The sequence below is a fragment of the Macaca mulatta genome, chromosome 15 (genome assembly GCF_049350105.2).
Source record: "Macaca mulatta isolate MMU2019108-1 chromosome 15, T2T-MMU8v2.0, whole genome shotgun sequence".
Classification (NCBI taxonomy): Eukaryota; Metazoa; Chordata; class Mammalia; order Primates; family Cercopithecidae; genus Macaca; species Macaca mulatta.
Window position 1 is genome coordinate 127,484,089 of NC_133420.1, and position 24,315 is coordinate 127,508,403.

The window sequence follows — 24,315 nt, forward strand, 5'->3', positions numbered from 1 at the left end:
TATTTATTTGGGATGGGTTTAGTTATCTAGATGGTACTGGATTTACAGTTTGGGGTAGTTAAAATTCAGTTTAGCTGTAAATGGCTGAATTGCTCCTGAATTTGTTATATGAATGTTAAATCAGCCTTAATTATTAATTTTACCCATAGTCCTCTGACTTTGTGTCCTTGACTCTTAATTTTTTTTTTTACAGGCTATAAAATGAAGGAAAAAGGAAAAGAAACAAAATTGTCACAGTGCATGTTTTCTAGGTGTTGTAGGCTACAAGCTGAAACATTACATACCATTTCCAGTTTGTGTGCTGGAGGTCCCTCTTTCAACCACGTTGTGGCTGTCATGATCCCTGCTTCCACTTGGCCTTCTCTCTATAATGTCAGTAAGAAAGAATGCAGATAGCCATGCAACACAGGGGGTAGCCACAACCAGATAAGCAATAGCAAGGCATGCTGTTCTTGAAGTTAAGAAAGAAACATTGCATGCAGCTTGCTTTAGCATTCTTAAAGTTATTTTTCAACTTGCTAATTAAGAAACTCATATATAAACATTTATAAAACATTTAAAAAATACTCTTAATTCTTGTCTTAAAGTTTACTTTTACAGACACAGAAAACTAACACTTTCCAGCCAACTTCATTAAAAGTACTAGTGGGGAGAGGGAGAGTGAAGAAATGTTATATATTTACCCAGTATGATATCCGTAACAACCATTCCCATATAATAATTATGGTAAGGACATGTTAACATTTCAAACACCACAATGTTGAATATTGGGAACTTGATATTCTAGCCTATATTGTTACTATATTTATTGTTCATATTCATTTGAAAATATCCCTTAGGTATAGGAGGCATCAAAACAAAAAGGTCCATCCTACTATGAAATGAAAAACAATATTCCAGTTATATAACAGGCTTGCTACATCTTTGGGAAAGTATTTGGACTTTAAAGCTTCTGGTGTATCATTTAGCAGAAGTTCTAATGGCCTAGATTCTAGAATATTAAATTCTCCTCAAAAGGAAATCAATTCACTTTTTAAGGCTGTATGTGTTGCTAGAGCAAGAAGAAATAATACTATCATCACTACAGTTACAAATGCCCAACTGAAGAATACACAGACATACTAATGGCATGGTTCCAGCCACTTGGTATCCAGGGCAATGAGTGAGACTCTCCCCTATGGAACTCTAGGGAATGACAAATGGTTTCTGAATTGCTGCAAGTCCTTTACTCTCCATGCCTGGAGGCTATTACAGCAATGGGATGGGAAGCCTCACTCCCAGGCTACCATTTATCTCTGTAACAGAAGCTAAATGGCTACAACAGGTGAAAGTGGCAGTACTAGAAATCTTAAAGCTGCTGAAACTCCCTTATTATAGATAAATGGCCGTTCCAGTCTTAAGCTGCTCAGGCCAAACACCTTGGAGCCATCCTTAACTTCTCTCTTTTTCTCATACCTTGTATCTGACCCATCAGCGAATCCTGTCAATGCCAGCTGGATAATATATACACCATCAAGCCACTTCTCACGCCACCCGCCACCATCACCCTGGCTCAAGCCAACATCATCTCTCAGCTGGATTACTGTAGTATCCTCCTAACTGGCTTCTTGCTTATGTCCTTGTACTTCTATAGTCTAGTTTTCAATAGTAAGTCAAGCTAATATAAATCAGACTATGTCATCTTTCTGTTCAGAACCCTCTAACTGCTTTTTGTCTCATTCAAGTAAAAGTCAAAGTTCCTGCATGGTCTGGCTCTCTGTCATCTCTCTGGCTCCATCTCTTGCTCTCTTGCTTACCCCACTCTAACCAGTCTGGCCTCCCTGACATTGTGAGATCACATGGGGCATGTTCCTCCTTCAGGACCTCTGCATTTGTTTCCCCTGTCTAAAACACACCTTCCTGCCTCACCTCTTTGAATACTCAAATGCAGCCCTCAGAGCGAGGACTTCCTTGGCTACCCCATCTAAAACTGCAATGCCCCTTCCCTGACAGTCTCCATTTCCCTTCCCCGTTCTATTTTCTATCCTTAGAATCTACCTATCATAATACATTCTGTATTTTACTTATTTATTCTGTTTCTCATTTGTCTTCCCATATAGAATGTAGACTTCTGGTAGACAGCATCATTTTGTCTATTTTGTTCTTTTATGTATGTACCAGCTCTATGAACAGTACCTGACATTTCGCAGATGCTCAACAAATATTTGTAAAATGAACTCTCAATGTCTATCTTTGAAGAGAAACCATAATATAGATAATGGAAAGTCAATGCAAAACAGAATGAAACTGCCCAGAAATCATAAGATTGTAAGTGTAAAGATTCAAATTTTTACTTCTTAAAACATTTTAAAACAGAGTTTATACAACCTTTAAAAATTAAAAATGTCTCACATGAAGTGAAATACTTCTTTTACTTTATGATATGTGCTCCCATTATATGGGGCTAATAATAATATTTAGAAGCACCTTTGGACCAAAGCAGCATGAATCTAACCAACCCTGAATAAGTTTACATTCTAAATGATGACAAATGAGTAATTTTAATTCAAAATTTAACTTAATAATCAAGTGCCAATGATATGCCTAGCCAGACAAATGTAGGACATGGATGGCCTTGTCACCCCTTATTAATATCAATTAGAAAATAGGTTAATATCCTTAGTATTCTGGTATATTAAATAACTTAAAGATATTTTTAAAAAAGAAAATGTAAGACATGGATGGTCCTGTCATCAATAAACACTTCTGAAGGTGAAACAAGACATTCTTAGAATAACCAGTGAACAAGAGACTTTTTTTTTGAGTCGGAGTCTTGCGCTGTTACCCAGGTTGGAGTGCAGCGGCACAATGAACAAGAGAGCTTTTTCTACTTAATAACCTGTCATCCTGATACGTCTCACATAACACTTGTTTAACAAAGAAATAGGTGGTTATTCTGATAAACACAGATAACTATGTCATAATATATGACAGAAAACAGGATAAATAATGTAATGCTAATACTATAATGACTTTAACGTGAATATAAGCATGTCAAGTAGTACTCTGAGATGGAGGTAGCAGCTGGGTTTGGGAGCTGGAGGGCAAACAAAGTTATTGACATGAAAAGAGAAACTGGAAAGAACAAATTCATAAAAGAAACAGCGTATTTAAAAAGCAAGGGGAAAAGAACCCAAAAAGCAGGACTCAAATGGGTCACTGAATTCAGAATCAAATGTAATTACTATAAAATAGAAACTCAGCAGTCTACATCAGAAGTTGTACAATAGTAATAATACTTATAGGATTCAAATAATATATACTTTCCTCCCCCCGGCCATCCATGGTGTACTGCTGAACTTGTTCAGCGTGCGATTCCTGACATTACGTGGTTATTATGTAAACGTTCTCTTCCATCCGGAGAAGATGGTTCAAGTTCCTCAAGGACAAGAACCAACTGCTCCTTGGACTGTCTTTATGGTACTTACTGAATAAATTAAGTACATTAAGATTTTACTACAAAGTCATGGAAATCACGAGAAATAGCCTGAAGTTCTCTAAGACTCAGTTTCCTCATCTATCCCATGAGGAGGTTGAAAAAGATAATATTCCAGGATTTTATGATACCTATAGGAATATCAATTAGAAAATAGTTAATACCTTTAGTATTCTGCTATATAAAAGAACTTAAAGGAGTTTTTTAAAAAAGGATATAAAATATTTGTTTGAAGAATAAGAAACATCTGTATGTTGAGGATGAACACAACAGGGAGAGTTTAAAACACTGGTGTGGAATTTTTATTGGGAACAGAAAACAAAAAATCTCCGTGAGACATGAGAGGACATCTCAGGGAGTATTTGGTAACTTTCAATCAAAACACGTTTTTGTTTTTGTTTATGTAGGAAAACCTCTTTTCTTAGTTCCTGACTTCAGCAGCTGTTTCCAAACAATAAGCTTCTCTCTGCCTATCTTAAAACGGCCTTGGAGTTCACACCGCCCTGTGTATCCGTTCACGTGTGTGCGTTCTGTGTAACTGTGCACGGGAAAACCTTAGTTTAGAGGTATATTCTCTCTGCCTATCTTAAAACGGCCTTGGAGTTCACACCGCCCTGTGTATCCGTTCACGTGTGTGCGTTCTGTGTAACTGTGCACGGGAAAACCTTAGTTTAGAGGTATATTCCCTCTGCCTATCTTAAAACGGCCTTGGAGTTCACACCGCCCTGTGTATCCGTTCACGTGTGTGCGTTCTGTGTAACTGTGCACGGGAAAACCTTAGTTTAGAGGTATATTCTCTCTGCCTATCTTAAAACGGCCTTGGAGTTCACACCGCCCTGTGTATCCGTTCACGTGTGTGCGTTCTGTGTAACTGTGCACGGGAAAACCTTAGTTTAGAGGTATATTCTCTCTGCCTATCTTAAAACGGCCTTGGAGTTCACACCGCCCTGTGTATCCGTTCACGTGTGTGCGTTCTGTGTAACTGTGCACGGGAAAACCTTAGTTTAGAGGTATATTCCCTCTGCCTATCTTAAAACGGCCTTGGAGTTCACACCGCCCTGTGTATCCGTTCACGTGTGTGCGTTCTGTGTAACTGTGCACGGGAAAACCTTAGTTTAGAGGTATATTCCCTCTGCCTATCTTAAAACGGCCTTGGAGTTCACACCGCCCTGTGTATCCGTTCACGTGTGTGCGTTCTGTGTAACTGTGCACGGGAAAACCTTAAAACGGCCTTGGAGTTCACACCGCCCTGTGTATCCGTTCACGTGTGTGCGTTCTGTGTAACTGTGCACGGGAAAACCTTAGTTTAGAGGTATATTCCCTCTGCCTATCTTAAAACGGCCTTGGAGTTCACACCGCCCTGTGTATCCGTTCACGTGTGTGCGTTCTGTGTAACTGTGCACGGGAAAACCTTAGTTTAGAGGTATATTCCCTCTGCCTATCTTAAAACGGCCTTGGAGTTCACACCGCCCTGTGTATCCGTTCACGTGTGTGCGTTCTGTGTAACTGTGCACGGGAAAACCTTAAAACGGCCTTGGAGTTCACACCGCCCTGTGTATCCGTTCACGTGTGTGCGTTCTGTGTAACTGTGCACGGGAAAACCTTAAAACGGCCTTGGAGTTCACACTGCCCTGTGTATCCGTTCACGTGTGTGCGTTCTGTGTAACTGTGCACGGGAAAACCTTAGTTTAGAGGTATATTCCCTCTGCCTATCTTGAAACGGCCTTGGAGTTCACACCGCCCTGTGTATCCGTTCACGTGTGTGCGTTCTGTGTAACTGTGCACGGGAAAACCTTAGTTTAGAGGTATATTCCCTCTGCCTATCTTGAAACGGCCTTGGAGTTCACACCGCCCTGTGTATCCGTTCACGTGTGTGCGTTCTGTGTAACTGTGCACGGGAAAACCTTAGTTTAGAGGTATATTCCCTCTGCCTATCTTGAAATGGCCTTGGAGTTCACACCGCCCTGTGTATCCGTTCACGTGTGTGCGTTCTGTGTAACTGTGCACGGGAAAACCTTAGTTTAGAGGTATATTCCCTCTGCCTATCTTAAAACGGCCTTGGAGTTCACACCGCCCTGTGTACCCGTTCACGTGTGTGCGTTCTGTGTAACTGTGCACGGGAAAACCTTAGTTTAGAGGTATATTCCCTCTGCCTATCTTGAAACGGCCTTGGAGTTCACACCGCCCTGTGTATCCGTTCACGTGTGTGCGTTCTGTGTAACTGTGCACGGGAAAACCTTAGTTTAGAGGTATATTCCCTCTGCCTATCTTGAAACGGCCTTGGAGTTCACACCGCCCTGTGTATCCGTTCACGTGTGTGCGTTCTGTGTAACTGTGCACGGGAAAACCTTAGTTTAGAGGTATATTCCCTCTGCCTATCTTAAAACGGCCTTGGAGTTCACACCGCCCTGTGTATCCGTTCACATGTGTGCGTTCTGTGTAATTGTGCACGGGAAAACCTTAGTTTAGAGGTATATTCCCTCTGCCTATCTTAAAACGGCCTTGGAGTTCACACCGCCCTGTGTATCCGTTCACGTGTGTGCGTTCTGTGTAACTGTGCACGGGAAAACCTTAAAACGGCCTTGGAGTTCACACCGCCCTGTGTATCCGTTCACGTGTGTGCGTTCTGTGTAACTGTGCACGGGAAAACCTTAAAACGGCCTTGGAGTTCACACCGCCCTGTGTATCCGTTCACGTGTGTGCGTTCTGTGTAATTGTGCACGGGAAAACCTTAGTTTAGAGGTATATTCCCTCTGCCTATCTTGAAACGGCCTTGGAGTTCACACCGCCCTGTGTATCCGTTCACGTGTGTGCGTTCTGTGTAATTGTGCACGGGAAAACCTTAGTTTAGAGGTATATTCCCTCTGCCTATCTTGAAACGGCCTTGGAGTTCACACCGCCCTGTGTATCCGTTCACGTGTGTGCGTTCTGTGTAATTGTGCACGGGAAAACCTTAGTTTAGAGGTATATTCTCTCTGCCTATCTTAAAACGGCCTTGGAGTTCACACTGCCCTGTGTATCCGTTCACGTGTGTGCATTCTGTGTAATTGTGCACGGGAAAACCTTAGTTTAGAGGTATAATAATTCATCTCTTATTCTCTACAAGTAAAAATTCCAAGGCATTTTTGATAAAGAAAACCAAAAGTTTCTCTGAAAAGGCAACAGCAATTGTATTTCAAATTTCCTGAGGAAGAAAAACTGTATTTAAGATATTATTGAGAAGGTTAGAGAAGATGATCACACCTCCAGAATGTCCCTTGTAAGACAAGACCCTTGGGACCTCAGTTTGAAGAGGTTATGGATCCCAAAAAGCTCTCCTTGATGCTCTTTAGATCCTTGAACTGCTTCAAAATATCGTTTGGCATTTTCACTTCCAACCACCACGCAGTGAAGTTGCTAAAACAGAAAAAACACAAGATATTTTGAAGTGTTTGCTCCAACAATATGTCAGAATTTCCTGGCATTCCCTGTATATACACAGCTTTAGTTGGAGCAGGCAGAATCTCCTGAGGGAGGAAATTTTGTTTTAATTTCCCTGGCAGATGTTGCCATTATGGTGAAATAATAATAATCTGGCCAGTATTATTGAAACAGAGATCTTGTATTTCCTATTTTATCTGTTTTCTAACAACTGAGTCAAGATTACATCTCTATAGAATATAGAACCTGACATAAATGTTTAATAATAAAAGCATACATTTGAATTCACTTTTCTCCATTTAAAACTCTTATTATAACAGGAACTACTAAACTGGCAGAAGTAATTACTATATCACTAAAGTTAAATTACAATCTAAAGTAATGATATGATAACCACCTTGGTGTCAAACTAATTGTGGCTTGACTACATTGTCTACTAACAGCAAAAGCCCTATCACTGTTTTAAGAAACACTGCATCTTTGACATAATTTTGAATACAGAAAGAACACTGACATGGAACATTTAAAAACACCACTTCAGTATCAACATTAATATGCACTCTCTAATTGCTGGATATTTTACTAAATGTAATATAAATATATAAAATTAAAATACAATCTGATTAACCCCAGGAGTATTTTAAAATTTCTTGAAAGAAAAAAAGAATGCACAGAATGTAAAATAACTAGAGTCCATTGATGGAGAAATTAGTAAAAAAAGATGCTTAAGGGCCGGGTGCAATGGCTCAAGCCAGTAATCCCAGCACTTTGGAAGGTGGAGGTGGAGGCAGGCAGAACACTTGATTTCAGGAGTTAGAGCCCAACCTGGCCAACTTGGTGAAACCCCTTCTCTACTAAAATACAAAAACTAGCTGGGCATGGTGGTAGGCATCTGTAATCCCAGCTACTCGGGAGGCTGAAGCAGGAGAATCGCTTGAACCTGGTGGAGTCCGCAGTGACCCAAGGTGGCCATTGTACTCCAGTTTGGGTGACAAAGACTCCGTCTCAAAAAAAAAAAAAAAAGAGAAATGCTTAACTATTGAGATTATCATCAGAGTTCATTTGCACTGTAATAAGTGATTCTAGGCAACTAAAATTTTTGTTTATAACAGCTGCCATTTATTGAATATTTATTACACGTGTAGCATTTTATTTCCATACTCTTACTTAATCCTTACAACTTTATGTCATCTCAATTTTAGAAATAAAATAACTAAAATTTCTCTATTTTAAAAATAAAGTAACTTAAGTTTAGAGAAATTAAGTGACTTGCTCACAGCTGCCAGCTAAGTGTCATTCCTAGAATTTGTACCTTGGTTTGGCTGAATCTAAAATTTATACTATTAACTAATTTCTCACTTTCAAGACACCTCTCTTAAAACAAAACCCTCGGGACCTTCACTTAAAGAAGTTATGGATCAATATACCAACTTGATCAGTTTGACACCAAATGTCCAGAAACATGGGCTGTAATCTTGGGAGCACAAAATTACAATAACAATTGATGCAAGTGACAGCCCAGGGACCTACCGATTTTCCCCTTGTTACTGAACTACCTTAAACACCGATAATGTCAGACTGTAGGACCTGTAACTATAATCACCAAGGTAATTTGTAAGCCTCAATTTGAGTCTTTATAAGCTTCCTAGCAAAGTTTTATCACAAAATTTATAAAAAGCACATTAGTTTGCACTAAAGTGGCTCCAGTAAAAGTGGAAACCAGGTGCTTCCATCTGTAGGCTAACTATAAAAAAAAATCATGTTAAAATTCAAAAGGGTAGGGGAAAAATTAGTAATTAGAAAATGTAGCTTAGTTTCTAGCTTATGAAAAATCCATACAAGGGAGAAAATGCTTGGATCTCATCATAACAACAGACAAAGAAGTAAAAAGAAAAGAACATTTATGATGTTAAGAAGTTCATGGCCATTCTTCCAACTTCAAGGCCAGCAGTGTGGCATCTTCGTATTTTTCTCTCTGACTCTTTGCTTCCTTACCATGGGTTATTAGGCAGTAGGGTCAGAGAAAGCAGAGATGAAGATGTGCACATCTGACCCTTATAAAAAAAACCCTTGTGATTACACTGGCCCATCTGGATAACCCAGGTGGTTTGGGGGATTATGATGTAAGCAATCTTTGGGAGACTATTATTCAGCCTACCACAGTAAAGAAGTGCAAAAAGAAGGATGGGAGCAAGTCGAAATGACACACAAGCCACCCTAATGGGTGCCCACTGGCCAAATATAAGACAGTGTCAACATTAAATAGTGATATTCAATGTGTTGTAATCTGTTACTAAAATGGGAAGCCATGAGACCACACAAATTAAACAGAAGGGAAAGCTCTTTTTTTAATGGTAGAGTTCCAAAGAACAACCAAGAAGGATAATGGAAAAAGAAAGTCACCACCTGACAACCATTACAGTGGTAGCTGATTCAGGCGGGAATCACAAATGAACACTAAGGGTTATGGGTGCAGGTTTGATGAGAAACTGGCAGTCTCAGAGGATCTCCTCATAAATTACACATCAATTACAAAGAAAAAAATAGTAACTTTGCAGTGGAGAAACTCAGCAGACACAAACTTGACCTGTGATCAAGGTTAGTAGGGCAAGTCACCCTCATGTGCCTTCTGACTGATGCAACGAGAAGAGCACAGTATCGTGTCTGTGGTATTCCTGCCAATACTGCTTGGCCTCAGTCTGGACATGAGGAAATATCAAATGGGCCTAGACTGAAGGACATCCTACACAAAGGCCTTATTCTTCAAAATTGTCAAGGTCTTGAAAGACAAAGCCTGGGTAATATTCTAGGTTGAAAAAAACTGAAGAGACACCAGTAAATGGAGCCATGATCCTTGATGAAATCCTGGACCAGGAAGGAAAAAGGAGACACTGCTGGGAGAGCTGGGGAAATTGAATGGGTCCTGTGGATTATAGCATGATGTTTTATCAATGTTAATTTCTTGATGTGAATAACTGCATTTTGGAGAGGAATGTGGGGAGTGAGGAAAGCGAGTTGTAGAACTGTATATACAACTGAGTGTTTAGAATGCATAAAACTGTTTTTTATGTATATTTAAGTAGGAGTGGGGAATACATACTAGAAATACACGTATACATTATTTGGGGAAATACATACTGGAAAATTTAGAGTGTTGCTTCTTTGGGGAAATACATGCTGATGAGAAGTCTAACTCTCTCTCAAATGACTCAGAAAAAGAATAAAGACAATAGCTAAGACAAAGAGAAAGCAGGTGTGTAAAATGTCAGCAAATAGGGAACTTGAGTGAAGCTAATTGGGGGTTCTTTCTGCTATTCTTGCAATTCTTCTGCAAACACTTCTAAATAACATTTACACACACACACACACACACACACACACACACACACACACACACACACACACGAGATGACTTTCTGAATGCCAAACTTTAGATTGCTTAAATGCTCCAAACCTGAAGGAGCACAGCTGCTGTATAAGTGATGTTTATATTTTTAAAATGTATAAAATATCTGATTGCATCATCACAACAGATGCAACAAAAGATATCAAAATAAAAGTCCCTCATGAACAATACAGGTCACTCCTTATTAGTCTAACCAGTGCTGTAATGTTTAGGTGCATCCTCCTAGATATCTTTCAATGAAGTTAAAGCTATTTATACATACAGATGCTCCTTAATTGATGATGGGACTATAACTAGATAAACCCATTGTAAGTTGAACACACCATTAGGTCTAAAGTAGGTTTTGGACTCACGATAGGCTTATCTGGATGTGGCCCCATCGTAAGTAGACGAACATACTTCATACATAAATAGGTATCATTTTAGCACCATCATAAAACTGAAAAAACATTAAGTTGAACCATGTCATAAAACAGTCTGTCACACAGCAACAGCTTTATTTGTAAACACATTGAAACACTGTAGATATTGTTCTATATATTGCTTTTTTGATTCACTTAAAAGTGTCTTCAGACATCTTGCCACATCAGTACATTTGATCTGACTACAATTTTTTTAAATTTTGCTGTCACGAAGTAATATAGGTATCAGAATTTATTCTGTTACTGTCGGACATTTAGGTTGTTTCCTTTGTTTTTTAAACAAATGAGAGCAATGCTAAGTAAAAACCCTTATCACCCTTCACTGTGCATATGTGAGAGGATTTCTGTCAGTTAGGTATGGAGCCTCGACAATACCTACACCAGCTGTACTCTCAACAATAGTGTATGAGCATCTCTCAAACGCCCCAACCAAAAATGAACAGCACCAATCTCCCCAACCCCACAAAAAACACCTCGATATGCATTTTTTTAAAAAAGCTTTCACAGAATATACAATGCAAATGGTCTCATTTTCTATCTCTAGATTATGAGTGTGGTTAGAAAGATCTTTTCACATATGTGTTAACCACTTGCATTTTTTTCTTCAGTGAAATGCCTATTATTCTTTTTATTGGTTTGTAGGTCACACAGTTTGGCTGTGTCCCCACCCAAATCTCATCTTGAACTGCAGCTCCCATAATTCCCATGTGTTGTGGGAGGGACCCAGTGGGAGATAACTGAATCATGTGGGCGGCTTCCCCCCTACTGTTCTCGTGGTAGTAAGTCTCATGAGATCTGATGGTTTTATAAGGGGAAACCTCCTTCGTTTGATTCTCATTCTCTTTGCCTGCCTCCATGTAAGATGTGCCTTTTGCCTTCTGCCATGATTGTGAGGTCTCCCCAGCCATGCAGAACTGTGAGTCCATTAAACCTCTTCTTCTTTATAACCCAATCTCTGGTATGTCTTTATCAGCAGCATGAAAACAGATGAATACAGTGGGAGTTCTTTATATTTTGCAGCTGCTGCTCTTTTATTACATGTATGGCAAACATTTGCTCCTAGACTCTCTTTGAATTTGGTTTGCAGTTCCTTTGTCATACAGAAGTTTCATACAAAAATATAGTCAAATTTACTTGGTATTTGCCTTAGAGGCTATACTAGTTTCCCAATTCTGCTGTAACAAAGTACTACAAATTGGATGTCTTAAAACAATAGAAATTTATTTTCTCATAGTTGTGGAGGCTAAATCTGAAATCAAGGTGTCCACAGAGCCATGCTCTGTCTGCAGATTCTAGGGAATGATCCTTCCTTGCCTCTTTCTAGCTTCTGGTAGCTTCTGGCAGTTGCTGGTAATCCATAGCATTCTTTGGCTTGTGGTGGCATCACTCCAATCTCTGCCTCCATTGTCACATGGTGTTCTTCCTCTGTGGCTGTCTGTATACAAATTTCCCCCTTCTTATAAGGTATCAGTCAATGGATGACAGCCCATTCTCATCCAGTGTGACCTCATCTTAACCTCATCTGTAAAGACCCTACTTACAAATAAGATCACATTCACAGGTACCAGGGCTTAGGACTTCAACCTATCTTTTGAGAGGAAAGGACGCAATTGACTCAAAACAGATGCTTGGTAAAAGATTTTCATATTTATGTTCATGAGAGATATTCATCTGTTATTTTCTCTTCTTGCAATGTCTTTGTCAAGTCTGGTATCAGGATTCTTCCGTCTTTGTGAAATAAGTTGGAAGTGTTCCCTCTTCCTCTGTTTTCAAAAACAATATTAAGTGTTTGACAGAATTTACCACTGAAGTCATCCGGGCTGGAATCTATCTTTGTGGGAGAGTTCTGAATTAACAATTTAGTTTCAACCAGTCTGGGCAACATAGTGAAACTGTCTCTACAAAAAATAAAAATAAAAAATTAACTTGGTGTGTTGGCACACACCTATAGTGCCAGCTACTCGTGATGCTGAGGTGGGAGGATCATTTGAGCCTCTCACAGTTTTGGGAGCCAGAAATCTGCAATCGGTATCACTGAACTGAAATCAAGGTGTTGACAGGACCATACTCCTTCTGGAGGCTCTAGGAAAGAATCTATTTCTTGCCTCTTCCAGCTTGCGGTGGCTACCAGCATTCCTTAGCTTCTGGCACACCACTCCGATCAATGCCTCTGTGGTTACATTGTCTTCTCCTCTTCTGTGTCAAACTGTCCTCCAGCTCTTTCTTATAAGGACACTTGTGGTTAATCCAAGATAATCCCCGAATCTCAAGACCCATAATTTAATCACACATGCAAAGATTCCTTTTCCATATAAAGTACCATTTACAATTTCCAGGGATTAGAAATTGATATTTTTGAGGGCCAGTATTCAGCCCACTATACTGCCTTTTTCAAAGTGTTTACTTTCCTAAACTGTTGGGTAATTATTTCTGGCTGGGATATTCATCTGCTTTTAAATACTTCACACGCTTATCTCTGTCTACTGCAGTGCTTATCTGAAAAATAGTGGAGGGTGCAAGTAATTAGGCTTCTGGGCAACAGGAGGGACTTTCTCCAAATATTTGGAGCTCTGTCTTGCTTCTTTGCTTCCAGTACTTCTACTTACTGTTCTCACTTGAGAGTAGACACCTCTGCTGGCTGTAATTTGGTCCAAACGGGATAAGATTATAAGGGATAAACTGTCTTGTTACACCATCAGTGATACCCCAAGGCTTCCTTCTTTTTTAGTAGCTGCTGACTCTAAGCTTGGAATATCCAGAGGCTGCACCTACCTTTTCAGTAGTTTTCTTCTAAGTTTAGGTTGGCTTCTTCCTTCAATCAGATCCCAACTTCCTTGTCTTTTAGGACTCCTTACAATTTTGGGGCCACCAAGAAAACTCTTCTTGCTTTCTAACATTTTTACAGGTTTTTTCTTTTTTTTAAAGAACATAATTTTTTTTTTTTTTTGTCCCCGCAAAAGATTGAAGGCCAACCTGGGAGGCTAGAAGGTATGCTCCATTGGTTTAAATTCCAAACTATCTTTAAACCATATTTAGTGCCTTTTCCTTACATGATTGCCATTTTCTCTTTATTTGTGTCATATAAAGTTCTTAAATTACCTCATCTTCTGAAGCCTCTTTTATTATATACTACTGTGTAATGTATATTTTATAACAAGACATTTCATTTCATTAAATGAGTCAGATGAATAGGTAAAAAAGAAATGTATACAGTAATGGACCGAAAAAAATTACTACATAATTGAGGAAAGACTCTTACTTGAGAGAAGTCTAAGACAGTACTCAAAAGAACAGCTCCTAAGATGAGTAACTTCCCACTTTTTCCCAAGGTTGGTTAAATAGGTTAGAAAAAAATAATTTTCAAGTAGTTGTGCTATACCAAAAAAAAAAAAAAAAGATCAACTGTTTATTATAGAGCTAAAAGCTTTAAGAAAAACAGAAACTGCTGTGTACGACTCTATTTTTAGAATGAAGAAAATAGCATAAATTTAAGATTGGATCACCACTCTTAGGTTAACTACCAACACATGTGGCAGATGTTTGCTCTTAAATAGATGCCAACTGAACATATAGGAAGCAATTCAAATGCAATATTTACGATTACACTTGAACCTTATTCCAGATTGTCTCAAGTATCCAGTTGTAAACTAAATAAATATTGTTTGTTTAGAGGCATAAATGAAGTAGTAATTGATAAGCCAAGCATATTTAAGAGTTAATGCAATTTTAGACAAATACTAAAAGTACCAGGAAAGTAGTTAGCACACTTAAGTTCTGTTCCTATAATTTCATTTACTGGCACATCTCTGGGGTCCTAGTTTCATCATGTACAGTATGTACCTCTAAGGCAGTGCTCCCTAATCTTCATGTGATGGCACCTATAGAGAATGGTAACATATGAATATCTACCTGGTGTAAAAAGAAGAGGTTAGTCAAGGCTGGCAGCTAGCTGATATGGTTTTGCTGTGTCCCCACCCTAATTTTATCTTGAATTACAGTTCCCATAATCCCCACGTGCTGTGAGAGGGATCTGGTGGGTAAGTGAATCATGGGGCAGTTATACCCATGCTGCTGCTTCCATTACAATGAGCTCTCAAGAGATCCGAAAGTTTTATAAGTGGCTTTTCTCTCTTTGCTCAGAACTTCTCCTTCCTGTCATCATGTGAAGAAGGGCACATCTGCTTCCCCTTCCACCATGATGGTAAGTTTCCTGAGGCCTCCCCCACCATGTGGAACTGTGAGTCAATTAAACCTCTTTCCTTTATAAACTACCCAGTCTTGGGCAGTTCTTTATGGCAGCATGAGAATGAACTAACACACAGGCTTAGGTACTCTTGCTGTCCAGAAAGCTGTGGGACCAACATCTCAGTGCACCTGTAGCCCATTTGTGGTAAACCATTATATCTTGGCCTGTAGTTTGGGGAGCTGTGACCTTGCTACTCAAACTGTGGGCTGCTGATTAGTTTTACTAGGACTCTTGGGAGCCAGTTAAATATTCCACATCATGAGCTCTACCTCAGACCTACTAAATCAGAATCAGTATTTTGACAAGATCCCTAGGTAATTTGCATGTACACTAAAGTTTAAGAGGCAATACTCTAGAAAACTTTCAGCTCAAAAATTCAATGAACCCCAAAATTAATCTGTTTCATAGAAGTGTATTCAAGGGTATTTTTTATGACCTTATTAAATTCTACATGATACAGTAAAATTTAAAACTTTCATATTACACAAGTTTTTCCTAATTTTTAAAAACATAAATGTTGACCTCTGAAACAGAAGGGAAACATATTTACCTGCTTGTATACCTGTCGTAAATACATGATTTCCTCCACAGTTCCCAAGGATATCAGCCTAAGCACTTTGACGTCTCTACACTGTCCAATCCTGTATGCTCTGTAAAAAGATTAAAAATACAAACAAAAATCAAGTGAAACAACTTTGGGTTCAAGAGGTAGCTCGGGAACATAAAAATGGAAAATTATTAAAATTTTAATTAATTTAAAAATAAACATTTTATGTTTATGCTATGTTATTTAGTAATAATTAAAAAATTCAAATTCATATAAAAAGATGTTATTAAGGAGAAAAGCATTATAGAAAACCTACGAATATCAACTTCATTTCTGTTATAAACATCACCTTCCACTGTTTAAAAACTTTTCCTAAATTTAGGTTTTTCTTTTATAGCAGCTTTAAGCTTACAGATTATTCCCCAAAGCTTTCATTTATATAAAAATCCCCAAAATGCCAACTAATCCATAGAGCCAGAAAGTAGACTAGTGGTTGCTTGCGGATAAGGGGATGGGGAAGAATGGGAGGGATGGGTCACAAAGGGGCAGAAGGAAAATTCTGGGTGATGGGTATGTTCATTATGTTAATTGTGGTGATGGTCTCACAGGTACATAAGTCAAAACTTATCAATTGTATACTTTAAGTATGTACAGTTTATTGCATGTCAATTATACTTTATTAAAACTATTAAAAAGTAAAAAAACCCCACAACTTAGCAAAAAGTAGTTAATCAACTGGAAAGTCTATGGAAGTGCTGGTTTACAGTCCTCATCTGTAGAGATTTCAATTCAGTAGATCTGACTGAATCACTCAGTTGACTGGCATCCAAGGTGTTTCCATACAGCCCATGGATGGTTTTAATTAGTGCTAATTAAAATTCTAAACTGATTCATCACAGTGGTTTAGCTGTGGGTCTATTCCCCACAGCTTCTCTCATATGGAGGCTTTATACGATGCTCTGTATGAGCACCCAATGCCTGTTACAGTTGCTGAGGGGAACCGGGGCAAGGCCATACTGCCTATATGCTTGAAAACGTTACAATTCGGGGGAAATTTATCTTTGAACTTGTAAGGTCGGCCATATGTTATATTTGATGTTCTCTCTGCCTCCTTTACCCACCCCTCCTCACAAAGGACTTTTACTAGAGGACATCTCTGGATCGTGCAAATCTTACATCTCCAGCAGGAAATGGTGGCTCCTGCGACGCAGCACCGCCAGGGGTAAGGTACTGCATTCTCACTTCCATTCTGTAACCTGGAGGCAGAGGAGAGGGGCTCAGCATCCCTTTCTCTCCTACAATGTACAATGCGTTTGGGTTCTAAAGAAAATCAGAAATGGATCTAAGAAAATGTTCTTCGGATGTATGCTTAAGCCAGTTGTTTGGTGAATGGGAGAGATTCCATTAGGATGCATATCCTTCAATCTTTACAGACAAAAATTTTAGACACGTGTTACTGTGTGCCTAAGCTTCATCATTTCTTGATCCATAAAGCAAGGATTTGTAAGTGATGACTCTCTCACCATGTGGAGACAAGTGCTGAGGAACTGTTATACAATAGGTAGGTCATTAGCTGTGGAGACAAGTGCTGAGGAACTGTTATACAATAGGTAGGTCATTAGCTTTATTTCTGTTCTTAGTTCCTGCTGTCAGAGTCAGTGGAAGGAGAGGGAGAGGAAAAGGAATGCTAGTTATTCAGTTTTATTGTGAACTAACTTTCAGTGAATACCAAAGCACAGTACACTGTGCTTTGAAGAATACTGGGATAATTAATATGTCTCGATGACCTAAAGAAAAAGTACAAAATACAACAAATGTCATAAGACCAAAAAAAGGGGCATAGGGAGGTTTTTCTGTGGTTTTCACTTTGACCAATTTCCTTGACAGCTGTCTGTGGAGAGAGGTTGATAAAAAGTGCTGGCTTTGCAGTAAGACCGTATGGATTCAGATCCTGACCCTGCGACTTACTGGTTGTGACCCTGAGCAAGTTACCTAAAGTGCACTGTGCCTTAGCTTTCTCCTAAGTAAAATGGGTATAACAGTGCCCATCACAAAGGATATTCTGAGTATTAAATGAGATAATCCATGGAAAGCACCAAGAATGACAGTTCCTACCTTACCATAAACACTCAGTAAGTGTAGCCATTATTCCTTTGTCCTTATTTTTCCAAATGTATTTGAATAAAATTGTACACAAAGTATTATTATAAATAAATATTGTTATTGGTTAGATGGCCTTTCTGCTTCTTAAGCGTTTCTATGTATTTGCCTTTTTCCCTCAGATTAGACTTTTCAAAAGTGTCTCTATTTTACTCTTTTCAATGAATTAGTTAATATTTATATTATGTTCGTTTTTATCTTAATAATGTAATAACGCATATAATTCTATTGTCTTTACTTTGTTCCTTTTCTAGTTTTCTAAATTATTCTTTTACTTTCCGTCTTTCTTAATAAATGAATTTAAAAATTGAAATTAGCATCAGAATTTAAATATTGATCCACAGTAATTTCACTGTTATTTCTAAACAGCAAGTTTTTCTCTCTTGATTTCCTCTTATGGTGGCAAAATATACATAATAAAACTCATTTTAAGCAATTTTAAGTGTACAGTTAAGTGGCATTAGGTATATCCACACTGTAATGCAACTATAACACCTATATAGCTACAGACACTTTCCAAACTGAAACTCTGTACTCATTCAACAGTAACTCCCCATTCCCCAGTCCCCCAGCTACTAGCAACTACCATTCTCTTTTCTGTCTCTGTGAATTTGATGACTAGGTACAACATGAAATCATACAATCTTTGTCCTTTTCTAGCAAAAACAGGTATCCATTCTTTGTAGCTGATATTAGAGGAAAAGCAATTCAATCATGATACCACTGAGGATGATGTTAGCTCTGGGTTTTTCACAAATGACCTTACGTTGAAGTAGTTTCCCTTTTTTTTTAAAAATTGAGATGGAGACACTCTGTCGCCCAGGCTGGAGTGCAGTGTTGCAATCTCAGCTCACTGCAACCTCCATTTTCCAGGCTTAAGTGATTCTCGTGCCTTGGCCACCCAGGCAAGCAGCTGGGACTACAGGAGCACACCACCATGCCTGGCTAATTTTTATATTTTTTTGTAGAGATGGGGTTTCATCATGTTGGTCAGGCGGCCCTTGAACTCCTGACCTCAAGAGGCGCAAGCCACCGTGCCCGGCTTGTTTCCTTTTATTTTTAATGTGTTGTTTTTGTCATCTTTAAAATGATGTTGAATTTTGTCAAATATTTTTCCACATCAATGAAATGATTGTGTGTCTTTATTCCTTTATTCATTACTGTGGCGTATTACACTGATTTTTGAAGGATGTTGAACTATTTTTGAATTCCAGGAATAAATCCTGCTTTGTGTATCATCCTTTCAATATGCTGCTGAACTCAGTTTGCTAGCATTTTACGGAGTATTTTTGCATTAACATTCATAAGGATTATTGGTCTGTAGTTTTCTTTCTTGCAGTCTTTGATTTTGGTATTGGAGTAATGCTGGCTTTAGAGAATTAATTGGAACGTGTTTCTTCCTCTTCAGTTTTTTGGAAGTGTTTGAGAAGCACTGGTGCAAATTCTTCTTTTTTTTTTTGAAACGGAGTCTCACTCTGTTGCCAGGCTGGAGTGCAACAGCTCAATCTTGGCTCACTGCAACCTCCGACTCCCTGGTTCAAGTTATTCTCCTGCCTCAGTCTCCCGAGTAGCTGTGATTACAGGCATGTGCCACCATGCCCAGCTACTTTTTGTATTTTTAGTAGAGACGGGGTTTCACCGTGTTGGCCAGGATGGTCTCGAACTCCTGAACTCGTGATCTGCCCACCTCAGCCTCCTAAAATGCTGGGATTACAGGCATGAGCCACCGTGCCCGGTTGGATTGGTGCAGATTCTTTAAATGCTTGGTAGAATTCACCAGTAAAGTCTTAAGGTCCTGAGCTTTACTTTGTTCCGAGGTTTCTGATTACTGATTCAATTTCCTTAAATAGTTATACGTATATTCAGGTTTTCTACGTCTTCATGACATTCTTCCTAGATGTATATTTCTAGCAATTCATCCATTTCATGTAGACTATTCAATCTGTTGGTATGCAAATGTTCACAGTACTCTCTTATACTCCTTTTTATTTCTGTAAAATCAGTAGCAATGTCCCCTCTTTTTTTTGATGTTAATTATTTGAGTCTTCTTTCTTTTCTCTTAGTCAATCTAGCTAAATATTTATCCACCATTTTCTTGATCTTTTCAAAGAACCAACTCTTGGTTTCACTGACTGCCTCTGTTGTTTTTCTGTTCTTTGTTTTACTTACCTCTGTTCTAATATTTGTTGTTTCCTCTGGTTAGCTCTGGGGGGGTTTTCCTTTTCCTAGTTCCTTAAGGTGAAAAGTTAATTGTTGATTTAGACCTTTCTTCTTTTCTAATGTAAGCATTTACAGCTATAAATTTCCCTCTTAGCGTTACTTTTGCTGCGTCCTGTAAGTTTTGGTGTGTGTTTTCATTTACTTCAAGCTATTTTCTAACGTCCCTTGTGAATTATTCTTCAACCCTTTCGTTAAGCATGTATTGTTTAACTTCCACATATTTGTGAATTTTTCAATTTTTCTTCTGCTGTTGATTTCTAGTTTCACTGTATTGTCATTGGAAAAAAATGAATGATTTCAATCTTTTAAAATGTATTTAAAAGCTTGTTTTGGGGCCTAACACATGATTTATCCTGGAGTGTTCATTGTGTACTTGAGAAAAATATGTATTGTGCTGTTGTTGGAAGGAAAATTCTATATATCTCTGTTAAGTGTTGTTCAAATCCTCTCATTACTTACTGATCTTCTGTCTGAATGTTTTACCCATTATGAAAGTCGGCTATTGAAGTCGCCCACTATTATTGCAGAGCTGTTTTTCCCTTCAATTCTGTCAATGTTTGCTTCATACACTTTGGGGCTCTATTGTTTGTTGAATTTATGTATATAATTTTTAAACCTCCTTGGTGAATCCACTTTTTACCATCAGATAATGCCTTTCTTCTCTTCTAACAGTTGTTGACTTGAAGTCTATTCTGTCTAATATTAACACAACCACCCCTGCTCTCTTTTGGTTACTATTTGCATGAAATATCCTTTTCCATGCTTTTATTTTCAACCTGTGTAATTCTTGGATCTAAAGTGAGTCTCTTACGGATAAGATATAGTTGGACACTGTTTTTTAAATCTGTTCTGCCAATCTACATCTTTTAATTAGGGAATTTGATCCATTTACATTTGAAATAATTAAGAATAGGGAAGAACTCACTTTTGCCACTTTATTTATTTTCTGTATGTCCTATTAACTATTTTGCCCCTAAATTCCTCCATTATTGCCTTCCTTTGTGTTTAATTGATGTTTTTAGTGGCATATTTTTATTCCTTTCTCATTTCCTTTTACATATACTTTAGATGCTTTTGTTGTGGTTACTGTAAGGATTATACATAATATCCTAAGTTATAACAACCTTAAATCAATTCATCTTACATTGATATCAATGTACTTATCGACATAGATTTATAATTATTTTATGTATGTATCTTTTAAATCCTGTAGAAAATGAAAAAGCAGAATTATAAGCCAAAATTACGATATGAGTATTTATATTTGTCCATGTACTTACCTTAACCGGAGATCTTTATCTTTTTGTATGACTTTGAGTTACTGTCTAGTGTCCTTTCATTTCATCTTGAAGGTCTCCCTTTAGGATTTTTTTTCTTTTTTTTTTTTGAGACTGAATTCCGCTCTGTCGCCCAGGCTGGAGTGGGGTGCAGTGGCACAATCTCAGCTCACTGCAAGTTCCGCCTCCTAGGTTCAAGCAATTCTTTGCCTCAGCCTCCCAAGTAGCTGGGATTACAGGCACCTGCCACCATGCCTGGCTAATTTTTGTATTTTTAGTAGAGACAGGGTTTCAACATCTTGACCAGGCTGGTCTTGAACTCCTGACCTCATGATCCACCCATCTCGGCCTCCCAAAGTGCTGGGATTACAGGCGTGAGCCACCACACCAGGGCTAGGATTTCTTACAGGGCTGGTCTACTGATAATGAACTCCCTCAAGTTTTCGTCTGTCTGCAAATATCTCAACCCTCATTTGTGAAGGGCAGTTTTGCCCACTATAAAATTCTCGGTAAACACTTTTTCTTTGTTGCTCAGTTGACAGTTTTTTTGTTTTGTTTTGTTTTCCCAACACATTAAATATATCATCCCACTGCCTTCTGGATTGCAAAGTTTCTGCTGACAAATCCACTGATAATCTTAACGGAAATTCCTTGTACATGACATGTTGCTTTTCTCTTGCTGCTTTCAAGATGCCGTCTTTGTGGACAGTTGATTATAATGTGCAACAGTGTCGATCTCACTGGGTTTATACTATCTAGACTCGGTTCATCTTCTTGTATTTGTATATCCCTATTTTCCCTCAAATTTGGAGAGCTTTTCATTATTTCTTAATCTACCCTTTTGTCCTTTCCCCTTTCTTCTGAGCCTCCATAATGTACATATTGGTCCATTTGATAGTGTCCCATATGTTCACTTTCTCTTTTTGTTTTGCTTCTCAAATTAAATAATTTCAAATAACCTATCTTCAGGTTTGCAGATTCTTTCTCCCTATTTGGTCTGCTGTGGAACCCCTCTAGTGAATTTTTCAATTCCAAAATTGAATTTCATGTCCAGAATTTGTTTGGTTCTCTCTCTTTTTTTAAATTTCTATCTCTTTGTTGATATTCTCATCTTGCTGATATATCCTTTTCCTCACTAGTTCTTTCTCTGTGTTTTACTTTCACTCTTGAAGTATTTAAGACACTTGTTGTAAAGTCTTTGTCTAGTGGCTCCAATGAGTGTTTTGCTTCAGGGACAGTTAGTTTCTGGAGATTTATTTTGTTACTCTGAATAAGCCGTATTTTCTTCCTTTCCTTTCCCTTCCTTTCCGTTTTTTTTTTTTTTTTTTTTTTATGTCTTGTGGTCTTTTCATGAAAACTACCATTTGGAAAGACAGCCAACTCCCCCAGTCTTTGCAAATTGGTATGGAAGACCTTCACTAATTAGCAGGGTGTGTCTTAAGCCTTGGGGACAGCATAGGGTAAAGGCTAAAAGTCTTCTTAGGACATTTCTGGGTATACATCCTGCCTGGGTATGGTGCTATCTCGGCTCACTGCAGCCCCTACCTCCCGGGTTCAAACGATTCTCAGCCTCCTGAGTAGCTGGGACCACAGGCACACACCACCACACCTGACTAATTTTAGTAGAGATGGGGTTTGACCGTGTTGGCCAGGCTGGTCTTGATCTCCTGACCTCAAGTTATCCACCCGCCCTGGCCTCCCAAAATGTTGGGATTACAGGAATAAGCCACTGTGCCCGATGTCATTAAAGTTTTATCATGAGATTGCAACAATTTAGTCACATCATCAGGCTTTGTTTCTAATTCTAGTTCTCTATTTCCACCACATCTGGAATTACTTCCTCTACTAAAAGTCGAACTCCTCAAAGTCATCCATGAGGGTTGGAATCAATTTCTTCCAAACTCCTGTTTGATATTTTGACCTCTTCTCATGAATCACAAATATTCTTAAATGGTATATAGAATAGTGAATCCTTTCCAGAAGGTTTTCAATAGACTTTGACCAGATCCATCAGAGGAATCACTATATATGACCGCTATAGCCTTACAAATTGTATTTCTTAATAAGAGTTGAAAGTCAAAAGCACAACTTGATTCATGGGCTGCAGAATGGATGTTGTGTTATTGTATAAACAACATTACTCTCCTTGTATATCTCCATCAGAACACTTGGGTGACTAGGGGCATTGTCAATAACCAGTAATATTTGGAAAGAAATCATTTTTTTTCTGAGCAGTAGGTCTCAACAGTGGGATTAAAATATTCAGTAAACCATCCTGTAAAGAGATACGCTGTTATCCAGGCTTTGCTGTTCCATTTATAAAGCCCAGGCAGAGTAGAGTTAGCATAACTTTTAAAGCCCCTAAGATTTTCAGAATGATAAATGAGCACTGGCTTCGATTTAAAGTCACCAGCTGCATTAGTCTCTAACAAGAGAGTCAGCCTGTCTTTTGAAGCCAGGTATTGACTTCTCCTCTTTAGTGACTACAGTCCTCAATGACATCTTCTTCAAATATAAGATTGTTTTGTTCTCATTGAAAGTCTGTTTAACGTAGGTGCCTTAATTTGCTGCAGTTTTTCTACATCAGCACTTGCTGCTTCACCTTGCACTTTTTTGTTATAGAGGTGGCTGCTTTCCTTAAACATCATGAACCAATCCCTGCAGCTTCAAACTTTTCTTCTGCTACTTCCTTGCGTCTCTCAGCCTTCAAAGAACTGAGGTGTTTTAGAGCCTTGCTCTGGATTAGGTTGTGGTTTAATGGAATGCTGTGGTTCGTTTGATCTTTGATCCAGACCACTATAACTTTCTTTGTATCAGCAATGAGGCTGTTTGGTGCTCTTGTCATTCATGTATTCACTGGAGTAGCACTTTTAATTTCCTTCAAGAACTTTTTCTTTGCATTCACAACTTGGCCAACTGTTAGGTACAAGAAGCCTAGCTTTTGGTCCATCTTGGCTTTTAGCATGTCCTCCTCACTAAACTTAATCATTTTTAGCTTTTGATGTAAAGTGACAGACATGCAACTCTTCCTTTCACTTGACCACTTAAAGGCCATTGCAGAGTTATTAATTGGCCTAATTTAAATACTGTGTCTTAGGGAAGAGGGAGGCCTAAGGGAGGGGATGAGACAGAGGAATGGCCA

At 38.5% G+C, this 24,315-nt stretch overlaps 1 protein-coding gene across 13 annotated transcripts in view; it reads right to left on the reverse strand.

The window, feature by feature from the left end:
• The window catches only part of ERCC6L2 (ERCC excision repair 6 like 2), a 131,815-nt gene that overhangs the window by 38,781 nt on the left and 68,719 nt on the right, over positions 1-24,315 (reverse strand). For all 13 annotated transcript variants that reach the window (XM_015118107.3, XM_028835400.2, XM_015118106.3 and 10 more), the window contains 3 exons: positions 15,520-15,619; positions 6,719-6,871; positions 285-365 (listed from right to left, as the gene is read on the reverse strand). In XM_015118107.3, the coding sequence (XP_014973593.2) occupies positions 285-365; positions 6,719-6,871; positions 15,520-15,619 (334 nt within the window). The remainder of the gene's footprint in view (positions 1-284; positions 366-6,718; positions 6,872-15,519; positions 15,620-24,315) is intronic.